Raw genomic sequence first — 22282 nt, forward strand, 5'->3', positions numbered from 1 at the left:
CCAGGTTCTGTACCACATGGAGCTTCTAGCCGGTATCCTGGAATAACACATGGCAAAATACTCTGTGCTGAGTTTTTAATCCAGGAAGAAGTGATCAGGGAAGGCAATAATCTCAGTTGGCACACAGAGCACAGCAGGGTCTTGCTTCTGGGGAGGCATCAAGAGCAGAATTAGCTTCAAGGAGACTCTGGGGCTGTTTTTTCTTCTGCTAACACTGATCCCTGCTTGGACCAGCAGCAGCAGCAGCCCCCAGCATCTTTCTAAAGTGCCTGTCACTGCAATATCCAACTGCTGTCATTCCCTAGGGGACATCCCCCCATGCTTGGGTTTTCCAAGTCCCTCCTGGACCAGAGCAAGAGGGGCAGCAGCAGTTGAGAGCCACCCTCCTGCTCTGACCTAAAGCTGTTAGCCTCAAGTCCTGTTTTAATCAGGTCTGGCAGAGCTGTTCCCTCGTTTCCCAGCCTGACACCTCGGAGGGATAATTTGCCAGCGCTTTCTCGGAGAGCTCTGTGGAAGCACTTTGCAGAGCCTGAGTACGCCTCTCCTTCATGGCCAAATCCCGCAAGCTTCATACTGGCACGTCTCCCTTGCCCAGTGACCCCCAGGCTCTGTCTGAGCAAAGGAGATCATAAAGATGCCAGGATTTGGTCCTCTTTTCCAAGCGCTCCCTGGCAAAGACCTCGCAGCAAGAGGGGGAAGTTGCTCAGAGCAGCAGGAGGGGGTGGAAATCTGTCTGGCAGCAGCAGCGAAGAGACTTCTTAGTGCTGCCCACCAGACTCATCGTAGCAGAGAAACTCTGGAGTCAGCTCCTGCCGGCCTGGGGCTGCAGGGGGAAGGCAGGAGTTGATATTGCAGGCGGAGGCCACTGGGATACCATTGAAAGCTGCTAAATATGACCAGGTTAGCACTTTAGTCTTTAATGGCAGGTCACCATTAATAAACTCAGGGCCCCAGGGTGCAGTACAGAGCCTCCATTCCCCCCTCCCCGAAACACTCATTTCATTAACTTCACTGTGCGTGGCGCTCGGCACCTGTCGGAGGTTGGGCAGCCAGGAGGGCTGGCAAGGGTTAACAACATCTTACAGCAGAGCAAATCACTCTCTCCTGACACCATGGGGCAGGGGAAGCCGCCTGCGCAGCACCCCACTCCTCCCCACTGCCCCCAGGTCCCCTGGCTCGCGCTGGAGACCAGCCCACAGCTTTTGGACCCCCACCGACGGGGCATCCCTCATGAGTGGGGAAGAAGGACTGTCCCAGGCCCACAGCCAAGGGGCTGGGCGCTGGCGAAGGACAGCCAGAAACGTGGCCCCTGACCCTGGCTCCAGCACTGACTCCCTCTCTGGCCTTCAGGAAGTCACTTCACGTCACCGTGCCTTGCTTTCCCCGTCTGCGGAAAGCTGACAGCAGCACTGATGGCCACAGCAGGGAAGAAGGGCAGAGGGGAGTTACTCTGGATCCAGGCAGGGAAAATGCTCTTCTTAAATAAAAAGACTGTGCAAACAATAAAGGCCAAATCCCGATCTCGACGACAATGGAATGACCCACGGGATTGCCCCAGTATACAAGAGGGTGAGCTTGGCCATTGCAAAGGGTAAGTGGCAGCAAGGGGCCGGTGGAGCCAGTGCAGGGCAGGGGACCACGCCAGCTCCGTGCGCTCTCTGCAGCCTCGCGCACGCTCCCGCAGAGGCCTCCAGTCCCAGCGGCTGCAGCGCGGAGGACAGGGAAGGACAAGGTGAGAGGAAAGCGTAAGGACAGGGCTTGGCTCCACCTGCTTTTGCTGTGACGCTGGCCGTTTCCTGAAGGGATGGTGGGAGGGGAGGAGGGACAAATGGATGTCCCAGCTGCCAAAAATCCCATACCAAGTCTCTATCGATCTGCCCTACTTGGCAACTCAAGCTGTAGCCACCGTCTATGGTGCTGGATCAATAAGACCTGGGCGAACAGGGAGGGAGAGGCATTTTTATGGGAAGGCGGGGTCTTTAGGGGGAAGTATTTTGATTTTTAGAGTGACTGCAGAGTCAAGGAAGAGAAAATACTGGGACTGAAGCTGCAGTTTAGTTTGGACTCATTTCAAATACCTGCTGAGCCCTTTACACTGGGGCCCCAGCGACCTCCTGCACATGGGAGCTGCCCCAGCCTCTGTCCTCGCTGTCCACCCACGGGAGTCTCTCGTCTGCCCTGGCTGCTCTCAGCACAGATGTTCCAGCTACAGCCATGAGCCAGTAAGCCACCGCCGCACAGCACAGACAGCCTGTGCATGGCAATTCTCCGGGAGCTCCCTACAGATCCTCCCCAGGGACCTGGCGAGAGCCAGAGACTCCCGCAGCCCGATGAGAAGGAATCGCTGTGCAGCTCAAAGAGCCTCTGGAGATGCCTCAAGTCCCCAAGCGGCACTTTGCAATGGCTTCTGCAGCGTGACTGTCACTGGGGCCAGCCAGATGGGGAAGGTTCAGACCCTGGTGCTGATAGCCAGGCTGATTTGGCAGAGAAGATGGCCTCTGATGAGCCAGCCCAAGCCATTTCCATCCTGCCGAATGGAATGCATCACACATTGCACCCTGGCCTCTCCATGAAGGAGACCACAGCTTAGTAAGATGCAGTGAGCCAGGCAAGTCATGCACTGGGGAGCAGATGACCGTCACTGAACCATTCTACCTTGGTGTGACTGGAGACCACTTTCTTATGTTCAGATCGTGCAGTCGGGCCATTCCCACCGAGCCCTGGAGACCCAGTGACCTGCTGATATGGAGGAGAGCTCTGTGTCTGAATGCTCTGGTCACCCCAGCATTTTGCTAATTTTGTGCCCATAATAACCCCATCAGGAGAAGGCTGCAGATGGGGATGAGGAAAGTTTTTATTCTAATACAGAGGGCTGCTGGGCAGGGCCAACTTTGGCGGCAGGAGTGCCCCGTTCCTAAAGGGAAGAGCCAGCAGCAGCCCGTCGGCTCCAATTAGAGCTGGCAGCAACGGGGACGGTGCATTGGGTGTCACCTCCAAATGCCCTTTGGATAGACATGGAGAGAGCAAGCGGGGGGGAATCTGCAGTTGTTCCAACGTTTCTTGCTCAGCAGAACAACTGTTGCAGTCCTTTTAGCACAAACCCAGCAACTGTTCCCAAAAGCACAGCCTCCTCAGCTCCTGTCCTTAAAAAAAACCCAACAACCGATCTCCAAAATGCCGGCTTCTGAGTCAGGGCAAAAATGTTATTAACAAAAACATCACTCAGGGGTGGGACACCTGCTCCCTGACAAGCAACTGGCCTGGCTGCCCATGGTTAGTGTATTACATCAGGCCCCAAAAAGAGAAAGGAAAGGGAGGGAGAAGGGGAGAGAGTGGAAAAGAACAGACAGCGGGAGGATGACAGCAGAAGGGAGTAACAAAGACAAAGAAGAGCAAGAGAGGGGAAGCACAGAAAGAAAAGAGCAAGTGCGAGCGCATGTGAGAGACGGTGCAGGAGAGAGCGAGAGCGTGTGGGGGAGAGCAGAAAAGTGTGCGGAAAGTCGCGGTGTGTGTGCAATAAAGTGTGGGAGTGCGTATGTGTGAGAAAGACAGCAAGCGTGTGTGCATATGGCAGAGACCGGAGTTAAGAGGAGGAAGAGAAGAGTAAGGAAGGGGGAATGACGCCATGAAAAGCAAAAAAAAGCTTGGAAAAGTGTAACAAGAAAATAGGGAGGAATAGAGAAACAAAAGAAAAACTGAAGGCCATCAAACAAATGAGTCTAGTAAAGCAAGGGAGCAAAGATAAGGGCAGGGAGGGCGGTATGGGAAGAGGAGGCGGGGGGCACTCGGGATGGGGCAAAGCCAGGGTGAGGGTCAGGCAGAGAGAGGAGAGGGAAAGGGAGAAGGGGAGAGAAGGAAAAAAAAAGGAATAAAAGAAATAAACAGGGGGGAGGGAGACAAAGATGTCTATTAAAAACCTCAGTGCATAACACAAAATGTCAGGGTTTATAGCTTCATTCTTGGCATTGCTGGTACTGAGAACCCCACACAGAAATGTCACTGCTTGTCATGTTTAATCACCTGCTATTTGTTAACACCTTCGCTGCAAGGAGTCTGCCCCTCACCCCTTGCAGGCTTTCCTTTTGGAGAATAAACTGCAAAAACACGCCTCTGCCTTTCAGGTCCCTTTGGAGAGTTTCAGTTGAACCCAGAGCCAGGCAGGGGAGGCCGGGCAGGGCAGGCACACAGGACATGGCCCTTTGCTTTCCAGATGGGGCTTTCAGCCCAGGGTAGGGCTCCTGCAGGCTGCAGCGGTCCCTGGCCCGGCAGGTTGGTGAGAGGCACCGTCGTCGGGGAGGCAGAGGCTGTGCATAGACGGGAATGGGACACAGGATGCTCCTGGGAGCGCAGGACAATGCTAGGAGCAGTGGGGAGCCGGTGAGTGAGGCGAGTTTGGGGGGAGAATGACTTCAGGGCAGAGAGCGGAGACAGGAGCGAGAGGGGAAGGCTCAGCTCCGTGGGTAAGTCAAGGTGCACAGGGTCGCGAGGGCAGGCGGAGCAGGGTACCCAGCCCTTCCTCCTGCTGCATGCACCCCCTGCGCTCCCATCCCGCTCATGTCCTGTGCCGAACACACATAAATAAGTCTCCCAAATCCACACAAGTCTGGAATTCTCAATCTGTTTGCTCGAACAGCAACTGTCACACAAAAGCAAACATCCAAAGCTATTAAACGTACAGTTACAGTTCCTTGCCCTGGCATCTGCACTGGTGACTTTGCTCTAGTTCCTCCCAAAGCCTTGGACTAATGTTTTTTATTTATGCCGGTTTTCCCCTGTGTCAGGCACCCATGCCCCCGCTGTCTGTACTTCCCACCCAGCTGTATACTGTCTGTCTGACATCACGTTGCACTGCTATAGAAATTATTTTGAGGTCATCACTAGACAAGACTTTTCCCTACTATTTCATGCACTCTGACTGGAAAGAAATAAAAAAAAAGCTCTCCTCCATACAGTAGGGCTCTCCCATACAAGCAATGAAAATCTAATTCTACAAATTTCAGGTTTACGGAAAGAAATAAATCATCCCCCCACCTAAATGAAGAAAAATTTAAAGATGTGGATGCGAAGATCATTACTACAGCTATTTTGTTTTAACCAAAGAATGGTAATCAGCACTGTTTCGACAGAAATGAGGGCTCAGCTTCGGCACGGTCCTTGCCCCACACTCTGAAATGCTTATGTCAGTGTGCAGCGTTTTTGAAGTGCTGATGCCAGTGCAGTTAGACTTCCCCTCTCGAAAATGAAGAGGATTTGGGGAGCCGAAGAAATGACAATACGATGAGCTATAAGGGGATCCTAAAAGCATCCAAACCTTTTTTCACGCATTCAGCCAACAAAAAAGTAGCAGAAACCATCGGCTGCCTGGAGACCAGCGCAAGGGTTTCTGCTCCAGCCCCCCATGACTGCTGGGTGCTGGGTCCCTGGGTGCCCGGATCCATCCTGCGACTCACAGAAACGGGCAGCAGAGAGCTGACAGCTGCAGCTGCAGGACCGAGGGGCTTCCCAGCACCGGTGCCATCAAGATATTAAGGACACGCTAGAGGAACATCCTATACAGAAAAAAAATACAAACCTGCAGAAACTCAGCGCTCATCATTCTCCAATCCCTACAGTACAATTTTAAAATCCAGTTTACATCATCCAGGACTAGATGCGGGACTGAAGGAAAAACCTTCAAGCCCAAACCAGGCAGTTCTAGAAACCCAAACTCCAGAGTGCAGTTGGACTTCACATCTTGGTCTCCAGTAGTGATGGCAGCATGTTTCTACCCAAATTTTCGTATGCATTTTCCTCCCAACAGTGTTCTCATGGTCTTTTCTGATTGAGATCCTTGCTAGTTTCCAAAAGCAACTATCTACATCTCAATCTCACGCACCAGAGCGACCCTGTGGGTGATGGTGAAACCTGCAGTGCTGGGTTTTTGCTCTGCCCAGCACCTTTCCCAGACACCCACAGCCGCCTCAAAACTCCATAAATAAATTCAGGCCCAGTTTGCGAACCCGAGAACAACCGGGCTGTGAGACGTGAGTCTGGCTGCGGATCGCTGCCCCCGGCATGGGGAGGGCAGGCAGAGGCTCAGCCCAGAACTGGGGATGGTGGTTTCTGCCCCGGCCCCGAAGGACCGGCACGAGGTCCAGGAGCCACCCCAAGTCCTATTCTGGGAACGGGAACAGCACACAGAAAGGCCTCCCGCTGGCCTTTCGCCAAGGATAAAATTCACCCTTCTGAACACAGGCCAAGACGATCTAAAGTGACTACTGACTTTTGTTGCCCAACTTGAGTCACCTTAAATGGGCCTATTTTTCAAAGTGTCAGTGCTTAGCACAGCTGAGAATCAGGCCTCTTTAAGATGTCTAATACTACACGTCCAATCACTGCTTTAACAAGAAAGACCAATATTTCTCTCCTGTGTGACTTCTTCCAGTCTGGCCAGGCCTTTTATCTTTTTTTCCTCTCCCCTCCCCTCCCTTCTCCTTGTTCTTTTCTTTTTCAGCTTTTTATGAATTTCTCTGAGCTTTCCTCTCTCTCCCCCCCTCAAGGTCATGCGGCTCATTTCCACGTTGAATATTTACTCAGTAAGCTAGGTCCTTTCACAGGCGCTCACCACAAATATGCTTTCTGATAAAGTCCAGAGAAAAGAAACTATAAAACCCAAAACAGTGTCAGAAATAAATAATAAAAAAAATCCCAACAGGGCAAAGTGGGGCTGTAATGGGGTAGAATATTTCAACAGAGAAAGCTAACAGGTAAAACACCCTTGGAGTTTACTCCATTTCCTTGCATTTCCATGATTATTTTCTTGCTCTCGTTTCTTGTTTGCTTTTCTCAATATTTTTGTTCTGCTGTTAGGGCTGTAACACCTATACGAGGGAGACTATTATATTTAACCTCTTCATCCACAGTGATACTCACCCTCGTTCAAAGGCCAGAACCCTCCCAGCCCGTGGGCACCGGCTCCTTTACGACAGCGACCCAGCAGCTCAAACCCATCCGGAGCAGGGGAGTTTTCAGCTAGGCGGTTTGCTCGTTTTTCCTAAGCCCATTACTTCTAAGCAGCTTGCATAAAGCATCGGGGTTTGTACCTACCCTGAGTAACACACAGCACAACACAGCGTCGCCAGAGATCACACAAAGGAAGGTCAAAGCCCGCTCCCCACGCTCAGGAATGGACAGGGCCCTTCACATCAGTATGGTAAGAGGGAGAGGGTCCTGGAGAATCGTCTTCATACTTAATTACCAAGTCAGCTCACAGACCAATCTTACAGACTGTCTGAAAGGAAGAGCAGCTTCACAAAGCCTACATTCTCCAGCCCAGGGCAGGTCTCCAGAGAGCCCAGCCTTCCTCGCTGCTCTGAGATGCGACGATTTTGATAAACCTCCAACTCCAAAGAAACAAAATTTGACCAACACAGCATGAATTCAAAACTCCAAGCCTCATGCTTGCAGTGTCCAAGGAAGTTTTAAAATTATTTCTTAGTAAGATCATTTCAATCTCTGTTCGACCATCAGAGACAGCTACTGGCCATCACATGAAAGACGGGTATTAAAAATGTTGATTCCCTCGCTAACATCTCTTCATCTGAGATCCAATGCCGCCTGGCCTCTATGGCCACTGGGAAATGATCAGGAAAAGCAACTCTGCTGGCTTTTGTAGTCAGGTCATGGTTTTATGCCCAAGAGTGCATGTAGCCCACAATGTCCCAAGGGAGACAGGCCACAATTTCCTTGCTGAAAAAGTCACATTTGGGATAAGAAGCATATAGTAACAAAAGGGTCTCACCTACCAAGACCCCTGAGGAACACTGCCTGAAGGAGTGAGCTGCTCTGAAAGTAATCTCCTTTTTCTCAAGCCAGCAGGGCTGTCCCCACTCTAGAGGAGTTGCTTTAGGTTGCTTAGTGTTGCTACTTTCCTTTTATGAGCCCACAATGGAAAAATGGAAATTTGGGGATTCCTCCTAGCAGGAGAGAGGTAATTCACAGCTATGCTGCCTGCCCTCCACCGCTCTCCCTTGGTTTCTAGCTACAGCCACAAGGCATCTCCCACTGCTCCCAGGTGAGCAGCTCCCACCCGCTGCCCACCACACAGCCGCCTGCTGGCAGCCCACGTGCTGCCATGGAGCAGAGACCTAGCTACCCTGTTTGCACGGAGCCTGACCTTCTCCTGGAGGTTGCAGAAGTCTGCCCTTCCGTAAACAGATACTTATTCTACCTAGGAAAGCCTCAAACCACCATCGTGATACCCTAGGTTGTGTTGGTTTAGGTAGCTAGCTGTAAATACATTAGTATTTTGAACAGTTAGTACTACTTCAGGAACTGTGTGGAAGCAGAGCTCTGCAGAGCCGCACTCCTCGGGGTGTCCATGCAGCTGACATCAGTGACAGCAGGTACCCTGACAAGTACCACGGCAGAGCCGTTACAGTGGCAAATGTTTGGGTCCACCAGCATCACAGTAACTAAACAGAAACAGCAAGTTACAAGTTTTGCCAGGCAGTCACAGCCCTGAAATAAAGTCTAGTTGCAAAAATACTCTGATTTCCAGTGCTTTTGGCCGCTGGCAACTCTGTGTTAGCAGCACAGCCATGGTGAGAGCAGCATGCTGGTGGCAGTGACGCTGTCCTGAGTGGCTCCAAGGGAGCGGGGTGGGATGCTGTAGGATGCTCCGTTGGCAGTCAGGCCCCTGCAGAGGCTGGGAACTGAGCCGGGTGTTACCACACTGTGCACAGGCTCCTGCGACCCTTCTGTCTCCCTGGCACGGCCCGTCTCGTCTCACTGAGTGCTGCTCGCCCTCCCTCCCTCCCAATGCGCACATGGCTTTAATGTTTTTATTACCTGTTTGACTCGCTGCCTTATTGCTTCTCCTCTTAATGGGGCTGTAACCGTGGAAACGAGGAATAAACGGCCACCAGAAAATGAGATGATTAAACAGGTCACCCTGGCAAAACAAACTCCGTGTTCACGCAGCCCAGGCTCTGTGTGCAGTTTCTGCCCAGGGAAACGCAGGGCTGGGTGCGAGAGGACGGGAAGGCTGTGCCAGGCTCCTGGAAGGAGGACACCACCAAGAGGTGCCTCCTCGGAGAACAGTGGTCTCTGCCCAGAGGGGATGATGCTATGCACCTCCCAGCACAGACATGCGGAAAACAGCAAGGTTTGCTCAGGGAAGATGGAAGATAGCGAGGACAAGACGCATCTGTGTAACTGGGGAAAAAATAGCAACTATGATGAATATAAATAGGCTGGGCTGGAAACAAAACACAAGTCTAAGACAAGTTGGTGTCCTCTGTTGTCCCCGTCTCTGGCATTGCCCACGCCTGCCTCGCGGCAGCTCCCAAGGAGACTGTAGAGACCCTTCTGCCCACGCTTCTCCAGGCCCCCGGAGCACGGCTCCACCGCTCTCCTCATCCCCACTGATGGGCTAACGGCCAAGTGCACTGGTGCTGGCAAAGGCACCATCCGGCCAAGCACAGCCAGGACCACAGAAAATGTAGGTGTCATGGAGCACATACCTGGCTTTCTGAGGTCTCGGGAGAAAGGGCGTCTGCAGCCGCTGCGCTCACAGCTCCTTCTCCGAAGCCATGTGGCTGGGAGGAAGGGGACAGCAGTGGGGACAGCAGCAGGGGGGACCTGCCTGGCTCAGGGACTCACCTCCAGCACAGATCTACTCTAACTTCTTTCTTGGGGTGCTGCAGACACGGCCCTCACCTCGCTGGGAACAGCCAGACAAACCCACCGCCCGGCCGCAGCGGTGAGCCAGGGTGTACTAAAATCAGCCCTGACAGATCACTTTGGAACGAGAGCTCAGCTCAGCGCACACAGCAGCTTGCCGTGACAGCCAGGAGGGTATGACCACAGCCCTGGGCTGGTGTCCAGGCCTGAGCAGGACACCTCCACCACAGCCCTCCCCATGACCCGGCGAGAGGGTTGGTCCACACCAGCAAGAGGAGAAGGCAGGGGTTTCTGTGCATCTCCGCACCCCACTGGGTGCCAACGTCTGAAAATAAGATCCCACTCTCAGTTAAGCTGAGAGATAATGCGTTTCAGACCAAAATGTTGTTGAAAACAAAAATAAAACCCCAAAATAAGCACACCGCAATCAAAAAAGCACAATCACAAACCATCATTCAAAGTAGCGAGGATCCTGCCAGAATCACCATCCTGTCCCAACCTGTCCAAACCCAGACTCATTGGGTGCTGGCTGTCTGGGAAGCGCAGACTTATTCCACCGAGAGTAACAAATTCAGAAGAAGGAATTGGAACAGCAAAGCTTGGCGAGGTGGAGATGAGAGACAACTGCTTGAAGCACACAGGCGAGTGGTTGTGCCTTCTTTCAAAAAAAACAGCAGGTGGTTTATGAAAAGGGCCCTATTCTTTAGAGTAATTTGAGCCATATTTCATTGTTTGGTAGAAAAATCCTAATATTCATGACCTCCTTTAACTGGAAGAAGTTTGCTCATCTGAATATCAGCCCACAGAGAAATGGGGAAATGAAATATAAAGAGAGTAAGATAATGGAAGGGATGGGGGGGGGGGAGGGCGGGGAAGGAAAGGAAAACCAAGAGGGAATCAAAGGCAGAATGGGAAGTCCAGGAGGGTGACAAAGAGTGACAGGACTGTGGGAATAAGGAAAGGAAGGAGAACATAAAGGAAAGCTATTTAGCAAGAAGAGTTAAATAGTGCTGCATAGAAAAAGGCTGAGAAAAGCAGGAGTGAATGACTGAAAACACAGCAAGAGCGAGCAAGGAGCTTTCTATGAAAGTTTCCAAGCACATGGATCAACTTTGCAAAACTGTGATTCTTGTCCTACTGAGCTTCTGTTAAAAATATTCTTATGCAATCAAGAAGAAAAATCAGACCCTCTCCCCAGCCTCTGTTCCCTCACCCTCTTCCAACCCCGTCCTTCTCTGCTAACATCTGTGCCTGCCTTCGGGACATGCAGATGGTAATTACTCCCGGAGCAGCTTCCTCTCCTTTCCCTCCTTGCAGAGGGCCACTTGGAAGAGAGCTTCAAGCCATGGAAACATCCCACAGACACCTCCACACTGGCAGGGAGCAGGGTATGTGGGAGCCAGGGCCGTGCCCACAGAACTTCAGAGCACAGGGGTGGAAGGGGGGTGAAGAGATGAAGACATTTGTCTATAAAACATCCCCCTGGCCCAAAGAAGGGAGGCCTGGGGACAAGTTGGCTTGACATGTGGAACGGCTCATGCTTCTCCTGATAGGGGAAGGGGTAGTGGAGGAGAGGTGTGCTGGGGAGGCGCAGGCAGCAAGGAGGAGGAGGGCTGCCCTGGGCAGGCTGGCTCAGGGAGTGGATTCATACAGGCATGGTGCTGGCAAACACCACGCAGAGAGGTGGAGCTGCTTTAATGAGAAGATGCTTCTATGACTCAGGCCTCAAAGGGATTGGGACTTTATTATTTTATTTTTCCATAATAAATTATGCCCTAGGATGCCAGGTCCCGCCGGGTTTTTCTGGAAATACCAGACAAAAGCTGGTGTTGCTACCTGGCTTTTGACAGTTTCCCATGTATGGAAGCTAAAAGTTCCGGGTTCTTCCTCTGCTCTGCCCTGGCCCAGCCAGTCTTGGGAGTGGGGCTGACACCGTGGCACCACTACAACAGAAAAGCCCAGCTGGAGCTCTGCACCTCCCTGCCCCGGTCCCGGAGACCTCCCCCTTGCAGGTCCATGACAGCCCACCCCACACCCATGGGTGCTCGCAGCCCTGCAGCTGCCGGGGTGCCGAGGGTGTCCCGGGTCCAGCCGGCGCTGGAGTTCCCGGGAAGGGGGATCAGGCTCAGCTCTCCCACACCCCAGCCACCACACCCCGGCTGGAGGGAGGAGCGTTCCTGCCCGACCCCCGCACCCATCCATGGACAGCAGCCAGGCCTCATTCACTTATCTCCATCACTGAAGCGCCCAGCCCTGGCTCTGGGCTGCACAGGGGAGTATGATTATGCCCACTTTATAGATTAGGAGTTATTCATCCCACACCAAATCCTCAAATCTGCCATGTCTCACAGACCTGTTCTGGTGTTCTCTTTGTTAGATTTAGGCTGAACTTGGCCTTAGTTCAGCTCAGAAACTTGCGTTACAAAAATCCCCTGTACAACTGCCTGCCTGTGGTTGTGGACTGAGCCTGCCGCCGAGGCCATCGTTCCTCCCGGCAGCAGGAACGGTGGGGGATACACCACAGCAGCGGTGGGAGCACAGGGACACCTAACACACAGGGCACAGACCATACCGATCTTCTCTCGCTGCTAAGAAAGATCCAGCCATTGCCAGGACGACGCAAGCGCATGGAACCAGAGTGCAGAGGAAGGCGATGTCTTGAGAGAGCAACTCAGAGAACACGAAGTTCAGCACAACACTGAGACAGGGCACGTGAGTGTCCGGGAGCGTGGAGGTGGGCGAGTGTCTGGGGCAGATGTGCATGTGCAGGACAGGGTGACGGGGACGTAGGTGTTGGGTGTGGGGAACACCTCCAGAAATGCTCCAGCGGAGCTTGGTGTTTTTACTGATTTCACAAGAGGCTCTGCTAAAATGTCACCTCTCCAAAGCAAAACATGTGCACGTAGGTGAATCATCATTTCACACCCCAAAACCAGGAATGGGAGGCAAAATCCTCTAGTGAGGCACCAAATCCTCAGGGGATTGCCAGAAAGTGCACCCAGTGACTTTAGTCTTCCCATCCTGTTTCCTTGTATCTCTTTCTCTCCACCCCTTGCTCTCTCTTGCCAACCTACACGGGTTGTTCAGCTTTTATTCTGAGCATGAAACTGCCTTAGGACTGGAAGCTTTAAGCAGTTTCCCAGCCTCCAGAAATTTTCTGGTTGTGTTTCTCCATGGCAGAACAAACAATTGCTTCGGTACCTGGCCACCACACCTAACTCCCAAACGCATCGAGAACACAGAATTCTTTGGGAAATTTAAACAAGAACATATTTTACATGACTGAAGTGCATGGTTTTGGTTCACTGTAACTATTTGTTCTTGAAAAGGCTTGATAAACTGTTTCATTTTCTGGAATTACCACATGAAGAAAGACAGGAAGTCTCTTGAGAAAGAGGGGAGAAGGCTGGTGCCAGGTTAATGCACTGGGAAGAGAAGTAAACATCTGGACTCAGCCACTGGCAGCCCTATGGATGGGCAAAGAGGGGGTCTCCAGTTTGGGGGAGGGAAAAGCATCATCACCCCTCTCCAAAACACACTCTGCTTCCCAGACAAAGCCTGTGCTTCTGTGGAATGGCAGCCCAGCGATCGGTGTTACTGTCTGCCTAACCAGCAAGCTCCTGCCAGGAACCCACCAGCAAAAGCTGCCCAAAAGAGAGGGGGAAGCCCCAGGGTCCGGACCCCAGCCACTGGCCCTGCTCTGCATCCCATCTGCCAGTCCAAAGTCGCTCCCCATCCGGAGCAGCTCTGGGTAGCCCCTTCGGTACTCACTTGTGGCCTGAGTCTGGGCTTTGCCCATCCAGGGACTGTTCTGTCACCCTGACCCTGTCCCACGGCGCACCCCCTCTACATCCTCAGCCAGGCTGTAGTCACCCGGGGAAGCTCCCCAGCCCTGGCCGGCGTTTCAGCCCATAAGATCACTGGTCAAGCAGGAATACGGATTAGGAGCTAGCAAGTTTTCCTTTTGCTACTGATGTCTGCCTCCATCTCCCCTGCGAGCCCTGGGAGAGGAAACAGGGAGCAACAAGGTCCTGGTCCAAGGGGCTCTCAATCCTCAAAATGGATTTTACCTGTCTCTGAAAGCTGCCTCCATCTCTCACCCCCATTGCTTTCTCCCTAGGGAAATCAGTCTAAAAGGGGCTAATGGAACAATGTCCCTCTCTCTCCCCCCTCTCATTTTCTCTTTTTTTTTTTATTAGCATTTGTGGAATTTATTCCCAAACTCTCCTAATCTTTCGTACACAACCATTTGATTTGCATAACCCAGCCCCCTCTCATAAAAACTGGCTGCTAGTTTAATTAAAAAATGTAAATTTGCTGTCATCTCGGGGCCTGGTGAATTAGGACGACATCGGCATTTTTTATTGCTGAAGACGTCCAAATTGATCCAGTCCGCATTGAACCGGAGGGGAGGAGACGGTGCCGCGTGGGACTTTTGGCTGTAGGTTCTGCCCCTCCCCTGCTTCCAGCCAAGCCTCCTCTGCCCCCTCTTTGCTTTGCGAAGTGCAGCCGAGGACGAGGACATTGGTTCTCCCAAACCCCAGCTGGATCGGCCAGCGTGGCCTCTGCGATGTCAGCACTTCTGGGAGCTGAGCCCTGGGTGGCACCTGAGCTCTCCAAAGCCTGGGAACGACCGCGGCTTCAAACCCTGGGAGGGAGGGAAGGAGCCCAGGCGAGGTGGGAGATGCAGCACAGGCAATGGTTGTCTTCACCTCCCACGGGACTTTTCATTACTTTCCAGATACTTTCAACCAACTTTTCAGAGGGAAACCGAAATTGTAGGCTACACAGCAGCCCAGGGGTATGATTTGATGTCAGAGGCAGAGTCAAAGTGGCCACAAAGGCTCTCGCTGTGAGGGCAGCCGAGTGCTCTGGCAGCATGAGAAGCGGGACAGACAAGGCTGCACAAGCAAGAGCCCTGAAATAAATTCCAAGCTCAGATAGTCCTTTCTGATAGCGGCAAGGAAGACTCAGAGTAGAAGCATAAATAGTCCAGGAAAACAGAGAGAAACTGATGACATGGAAGCTACGTATTAAATATTTGCTCCCTTCCAGCTGAGGTATCTGTATCATTCACAGCTGGTTTTAGCGCAGGTTGCCTCTCCCCGTCTCAGACACTGGCTTTCACAGCAGAAGGATGCGCACATTAGTACCTGCACCCATTAGCGGACCCCACTCTGTTGGTAGCAGACCTGGTTAGAAGGAATAGGACCAAGCAGAGAGGGTGCAGGCAGGGAAAGAGAAGTTTATTATCTCAGGGATCAATTTCCTGGTCTTTCTGTGAATTATTGCTCTATAACGCCAAATGAGTAGAAACACTCCTACGGACTTCAACTGGCTTTGAAGCACCTTTTCAAGTAATAGCTAGGCCCTGCTTAACACCATGATGAGAAGGTTAATCCCTGCCCGGGTAAACCCTCCTCCCAAGGAAGAATCTTCACTAGGTAGGCTTAAGCACTTGAATGCCGCGAACCCAACAAGCATCTCATAGGACTACTGGAAAGGGACCTGAACACCCAAACGAACTGCCTGTGAACCTTCTGCAGACCATGAGCTCAGCACAGGAGTGATACCAACCTCAACTGAACCAATGTCTCTCCAAAAACCTGTACTGTCAAAAAAAAAAAAAAAGAAGAAGAGAGAGAGTTGGCACCAGCCAAGAGAAGGTGTTCCTGTCCACTGGGTGTTTCAAACAACAACAGTGATTTGACAAAACAAAGTCACAAAATGACCCTTTGAGTAGAAAATTAGGTGTTTCTTCACCTGTTTACCATAGGTTTCTTGGTCCCCATTCTGAGATCAGTTCCTGTAATCTCATACCAAGGATAATTAGGCTGGGGAGCAGTTTCCCAAAGGAAGTGACAGGTGCCCAGTCACTCAAGATATTTACAACCAGACTTGCAGAAAGTCACATGTAGGGAACATCTTGCCACGAACCTGGTTGGATGGACTCCATCCATGAATTCTTTCCAGCCCTTAACCACTATGAACACTAGAAGTGGTCCTAGAAGGTCCATGCAAGGACTGACTGAGCTGAGAAAGCCCTCAGCAAGAGCAGACTGTCAGACCCCACATACCGAGTTCCTCTGGGAAAGAAACCCCTCCAGACTTGCCTCTGCCAGCTGGCAGCTCGTGTGAGCAGCCCTCGGGCACTGCCTCCGGGGAGCCGCGGCCTGAGGGCTTGGAGAGAATTCAAGAGGCAGCGACTAAGGGAGATAAGCTGGCCCAAGTAGATAAGGGTTAGAGGTGGTGATTACGGGGCAGGTCTTTGCCCCGAGATCATGACAAGACGGGTTCACCCACACACAGACCATAATGCTGACTTAAACAGATCTCCCAGATCCTCATTTCCATGGCTTACTGCAGCCCGGGTTCCCACACCGGAGCACTGAAACCCAAGCAGTACCTGGGCACAGCGATGGGAAGGCCAAGCGGCCACCACGCTTCCGAGAAGAAGGAGGGTGCCTTTTCGGGGGGAAGGTGTTGGCTTTGAGGTCCCATTTGGGGGAGCGTGGCGGGGTGGGCGGGGCAGGGGCGGGCATGGGGGCCCATTGGCCAGCGGGCTGGGCTCCAGCCAGCAGGGGGCACTGTGTCCCCGGGCAGGGGCACCGCCCCACCAGCCCCGGGGCCAAGCCTGGCCAGGAACACCGGGGAGCTGCCTGCTGATCCCATCTCTGCACTGCCGCAGCTCCTGGAGATGGAGATCAGGGGTAAATCACTGTTTGTTACTCTTTAAAGCATTTGCCCTCCTGCAGTTTCACCACATCCTTAACTCCTGGGCTGCCCACGCAGCCTCCCAGCTCCTTGATCTAGAAGGGAGGCAGCCACACGCCCACGGCTGGACCCAACCAGCGCCGGTGCGTCGGGCTCGCGGGTGGAAGCAGCTCCCGAGCTGCTCGGTTCCTGATATCAATGATAGAAATAAATAAATAAATGAAATAAACGACAGCAAAATTATCCTCTCAAATCAAAATATCAGAGTACATAGTTCAGGCCCAGTCAATCATCAACCAGTTTATTACCATCTTATTCCTTATTAAAAAAAACAACACACACGCATGTACACATACGCTCTGGCAGTAATTACCTGGACCGTGGCGGATCGCCAGCGCAGGCCTGTTTAGCCCATTGCTGCCATTTAGTTTTTAAATGGGAAAGAATGGCTTACACCATTTTGGAGGAGCAGGTATGGTTGTGTTAGCAGGTACCAGGCCAAAGTGGTGGGACCAGGTCTCAAAGAAGGAGGTAATGTGGCCCAAGGGATTCCTACCAAACTCCAAATTTGCCCACTTTGTGAAATCTAAACGGACCCTGTCCCAGACTGGCCAAGGGCTGGAAAACCCACCAGAACACTGAGCCCCCGAGACGCCCGCTGCATTCACGCCCCAGCCCGATAGAGCCCTGGCCCCACCACACCCAGCAGAGCCCACCACCAGGCCAGACCCTGCTCCCCATCCCAATACCTGATCAAAAACCAGTGGACACGCCACAAAAAGCTACGACCAAAACCACACCCAGCCCCAATACTGGGGCCTGTAATCTAAAACCAAAACATTGCCCCAGTCTGGCCACCGTTCCTCCTCCCTGCGAGATGTGAAGGGGTGGGGGAGGTCTCATACACCTCACATGGAAGGACAAAAACAAACCCATCCCAGATATACCCAGGTTGGGAAAAAAAAAAATACTCATTAAATGTAATAAGCAGCCTCTTCATCTGACACTGCCTTGTCCCAAATAAATTAAATTCCTTTTCATTTAGACAGCACGGGAACCTGACAAGCAACCTTTACCAACGAGACGCCAGAGCTCAGAAGGGGAAAGAAATGAAAGAGAAAACAACCCACACAACTTACAACAAATATAAACGCAGAATCATTTCAAAACCCCCATAAACTTCCCCTCCGCATCCTCTCCCGGCCAGCCCGCGCCTCGCCCCGCCGCCCGCCCGCCGCCCCGGCGCGGCCCGTCGCGCTGCCGGGAAGGACCCGGCGGAGCGGAGCCCCCGGCTCACCTCGCCGCCCGCCTCTGCGGGGCCGGGGGGAGCGGGGCCGGAGCGGCGGCAGGAGAGGAAGCCAACTTCCGTAAAACAAGTGAAAGAAAAGTGAAAGAGGCTGCGGAGCCCCCGGCAGCACCTGGTGCCGCCCCCGCGCCCGGCCCGGCCGCCCCGTGCGCCCGCCCCGCACCCGCGCACCCGCCTCGGCGCCGGGAAAAGTTTCGGAGGCGGCGGCGGCCCCCGGCAACCGGGTCGCGGGGAAACTGCCCCGCAGCGCCCGGCCCCGCGGGCGGCGGAGGGGACGAGAGGCGCGGCGGGGCGGCCGGGGCAGGGAGCGCTCCGCACCGGGGGCACCGGCAGACGCACCGAGCGGGGGCTCCGCCGAGCGGCAGTGGGGGGCTGGGGGCAGGAAAAGGACAATTGTGCTGTACTTACCATAGTCGGAGAGACGAAAGCCGAATTCACTTAAATAATCAACTTTCATAATACTTAATTAATACCTAATTGCAGCTGATTGCTCCCGAATAACAAGTTGTTTAAAGCACTGATGTCATTGCCGTGCCGGTCCTCCCCGAGTCACTTTGGCAGCGGGGCCGGGGGCGGGCGCCGGCCGCCGCGGGGGGCGGTGACTGGCAGCCGGCGGACACGCCCCCGCGCCGGGCCCGCCGCCGGGGGCAGGTGCGGGGCCGGGGCCGGACCGAGCTGCGGCGGCGGGGTCACCTCGGGCGGAGGCAGCGCGGGGAAGCCCCGCACCCAGGGCGCGCAGGGCCGCGCGCCGGCAGTGCCTCGCTCCCATCGCCGCCGGCTGCCGCCGCCACCTGCCCCACGGCCGCGGGAGCGGGCGGGCGGCGCTGGCTCCGCCGGCGGGGAGCGCGGGGCCCACGCGTGGCCGCGGGAGCCCCGGGGCGGCCGGGCAAGGAGCCGCCGGCGCGGGGGGCGGGCGGGCGGGCGAGCGGCGCCGGTGCCCCGGGGAGGGGGCTCCAGGACCCGCAGCCCCCGGGCAAGGGGCAGAGCGGGCTGCCCCGAGAACGGCCGTCCCACGCGTGTCCGGGCTCGGCCCCGGCGGTGCGGGGCACGGCACCGGGAAGGGCTGGAGGCCGTGGGGTACCCGTCGCCGGTGGCCGGTGTCACAATCCTGGACGTTAAAGCATCTTGCCCAATGCCCCGCAGGAAACCAGCGCCACTCCGCTGCCAGAGCGCCTGGCCCACAGGAGGGGTGGGTTTTCTTTTGCAGCGAAATTTCCTCATTTTTTGTTGCTTTATTTTTCTAAGTAGCAAAGAATGCGAGGGAGGTTCTAAGAGGCGTGTTGGGTAAACACAGATATAAGCCTCTTTCTTTAAAACAAACGAGCAGATTATTTACCTGATTAAATAGGTATTTTGAGCAGGTTGTAGGCTGTTTTTGTGAACACACCACGTTTCGCTCAGTGGATTTTGGCAGAGCAGGGCTCCTCACCAGGGCTGGGGAGCAGTCCGTGAACTAACCAGCTCTTAAATCCTTTTTATAAGCAGAACGTAATGTACTTTTCAAACGAGGCCGGCATCATTACCCCACTGCATGGATGGGGAAACTGAGGCACTGGCGAGGGAAGTGACTTGCCAAAAGTGGCCGGGCAGGTTAGTCACAGGGCTGGAAGGAGCCCAAGGTCTGTTTGGCTCTGCACATCAGGACACGCTGCACCCGGAGAGTGTCCTGAGCCCAGAAACCCAACTCTGCAACTGCAACTCATCATCTCAGCAAGTGCTGCATTTGCATGTGTACAAACATAGGGGCAGCGCACCGGGCCAGAGGGCAGGGAGAAGGAAGAGGACAGGGGGAGTCATCTGTGAAAACCACAAGTATTCTGGCTTCTCCCAGAAAAAAATCTAAACAAAGTCTGGTGAAACGGAGCCACCCAGGGACCCTCCGGGCCAGGAAGCAGGGTAGGGACAGTAGTGTCAGGCAGGAAGCAAGCGTGCCCCGCCTGGGGTGCTGCCAGCCACCTGGCAGCCACAGCCCAGCCAAGCAGCTCCCGAACTGAGCCCCCTGCATGGGGTCCCCTCCCCACCCGGTGTGGGCAAGCTCCTACTTTAAGAGAGATGGGCAAAACATTGCCAGTATCACCCCGAACTCCCCTGCTGGTTTCTAACCATTGCCATTGGCTCCCACCAGCACCGTCACCCGGTGCTGCCTTTAAAATCCTGCCTGTCTGTGTTTCACTCGGCACCAACACCAGCCCAGCCAACAACACCCACAATCCCCGTCAGAGCCTGCCCTGGCCCTCCCGCCCAAGTGAGACACTACAGCACCTGCCAGGGAATACCCGGCCCCGGGAAGCAACGGACAGGGCCAGAAATGTTTGTGATGGGTCATCTCTGCCTTTGTAATAGCTCAGTTTGGACCTGACGCTTTCTTGCAGGTGTGAGGTTGCTGACGGGTCCCGTAAGTTCACGATACCTCACGTCACCCACATTTCTCCATTTTCACTTCTCCTATGAACTTAATATTTCAGCAGTAGGAGTTCTGCTCACCACCACTGTTCCCTAGGAGAAAGGCCCCAGCAGCTCCATCCCCAAATCCTTCCGAGGGGGAACATACTACAACATGGATGTGTCACTGCACATATGCAGCCACACAAACCCTCTAAACATACCTGTTCTTCCACATGCACTGAGCTGAGCACGTTCATGCATCAGTATACAAATGTTCCCCACCCCTCCCATCCCAGCACGCACACGCAACATGCATATGCACTCTGACAGAGAAAATGATACTCTGTGCTCCCTCGCATTCAAATACACACATCTCCATACACCATGACACACACGAACCCACACACACAACCTAAACACACCCGGAGGATCCCCTCCACAGACTTCCCACTGTCCCTCCCACTCCTCCTTGCATGAACGACTTGCCAAGGTGTTTTTTCAGGTGAAGTCCACGCCCTGCAGCTGACGCAATGGCAAGGCCTGATTTCCTATCTCAGCGATCTCCAGTCACAGGATCAGGTTTTATTTCCCCATCCTCCCTCCTTTGCCTCTTACCCAAGAAAAGTTTGTTCTTTCCTCTCGCAGAGGCTGTGGAGCTTTCTGCTCCTTTGGGGACCCCTGTGCCCTCCATTAGGGCAGCATCTCCCCTTCGTCCCCCATCCCTCCAGGGTATGTATCCTCTCCGAGGAAAAGCTGCTTCTGACCCTGCCCTGGCACAAAGCGGCTCCCGGACCTCCTGGTCCTCAGGAGCACTGGAGGGATGGCAGCACCCCTCACCCTGCTCTGAACTGCACCCTCGTGCCATGGCGAGAGCCACCCCGTCCGCTCCAGCCACGGCTGCCCTTTCACGGCAGGTGAAGAGATCTCTCCTTGTCCCTTCCCACCCTCCCAGGGGCGTCGGGAGCTCTCAGTAATTAATGTTTGCCAGGTGCTCAGAGATCCTCAGATGAAAAGTGCAATGGGAGGGGGAAGGATGATTAATTTATTATTATTATTACAGTTTAATGCTTTCCCCGCAGACAGTGTGCCAGGGCTGTGCAGGGGGTGAGTCACGCTGATATGTGGGACGTCCCCCTTTGTGTGTCTCTTCTACCTTTGTTTTTTTATGCTTAGCCCATTTTCTTGGCAGTTTCTCCCTCCTTCACTGGAGCTGACCCCGGGGCCTGGGGCCGTGCTCTGGATTCATGTGGGCTCAGGGCGCTGGCTCCCAGATTGCAGGTTGGAGATCTGGCAGCGCTGTGCTCCTCCTCCTGCTCCTGCTTGGGGAGTCTATTAGGCAAATGCTCTTGCCCTATTTCTGTAATTTTGTTTGATTTCTGTTTCGTCAAGGGAGGCGCCCGGAGGCCTTGGGGCCTGGGCGGCAGGAGCAGACAATCCGTGCTTTCTTTCCCTTTCCTTCTCTTTCGCTCCTTCCTTCTCAATTCAGTTTCAATCACATTATTGGCACATGGCGCCCAGAGAGCATTGCCAAAGCGGCTGTGCCGAGTCTCAGTGTGCTGGGTGGGGCTCTGCTGGGATCGCTCCTGCCATTTACTATTCCTTGGCATTACTCAAAGAGTTCGACACCAGCTCCCCACCATGTGGCTGCTGCTCTTCCAGACGCTCCACAGCTTCCAGCATCTGCTGGAAGCCAAATGCTGCTCATCTCTTGACCACTGCCCAGAGGGAATGACTGTACCAGGAGCGGGCCATGCGGCAGTGAACGTACACTGCGCATCCCTGTGTTCCACAGGGGCACAGAAGACTTAGGGGGAAGGAGTGGCAGGGGTTTGAATGCACTAACAATTAGTTACAATTTACTACAGTGATTAAAAGTGCAGCCTGGGGATTTCAGAGCGAGGAGGCAAGGGGATAGTCCTACCCAGGCACTGCTTCCAACAGGGAAGGTACCTGGCACTCTGCCTGCAAAACCAGCAAATGCCACCTTGAGCCATCCCAGAGCTGCCCCCACAAAGCCCCTGAGCCCCAGCTCGGCACACCGGGCACTGGGATGGCCTCCGGGGGCACCAGGAAACTGCTGCCCAAGGGCAAGTCGCAGGCTGGGCAAGACCCACTCCTGCAGAGCATGGGGCAAACACAAAACAAAGGGGTGATTTCCGTCTAGAGGAGCTGCGAGGCAGCTTGTGTTCCTGCACACACACGCTCGGATGCAAA

The 22282-nt window shown here is 54.0% G+C and overlaps 1 protein-coding gene across 9 annotated transcripts in view; it reads right to left on the reverse strand.

Annotated features, from left to right (window-relative positions):
- CASZ1 (castor zinc finger 1) overlaps positions 1–22282 on the reverse strand; it is a 292054-nt gene that overhangs the window by 75582 nt on the left and 194190 nt on the right. For 2 of the 9 annotated variants that reach the window (XM_074560823.1, XM_074560814.1), the window contains exon 1: positions 18092–18245. The exons of 6 other annotated variants lie outside the window; for them this stretch is intronic. In XM_074560823.1, the coding sequence (XP_074416924.1) occupies positions 18092–18140 (49 nt within the window). In that variant the 5' untranslated portion in view covers positions 18141–18245. Of the gene's footprint in view, positions 1–18091; positions 18246–22282 lie in introns of those variants that run through there. One more of the 9 variants, XM_074560815.1, reaches the window with a different exon arrangement.

This window comes from Larus michahellis, chromosome 16 (assembly GCF_964199755.1).
Source record: "Larus michahellis chromosome 16, bLarMic1.1, whole genome shotgun sequence".
Taxonomy (NCBI): domain Eukaryota; kingdom Metazoa; phylum Chordata; class Aves; order Charadriiformes; family Laridae; genus Larus; species Larus michahellis.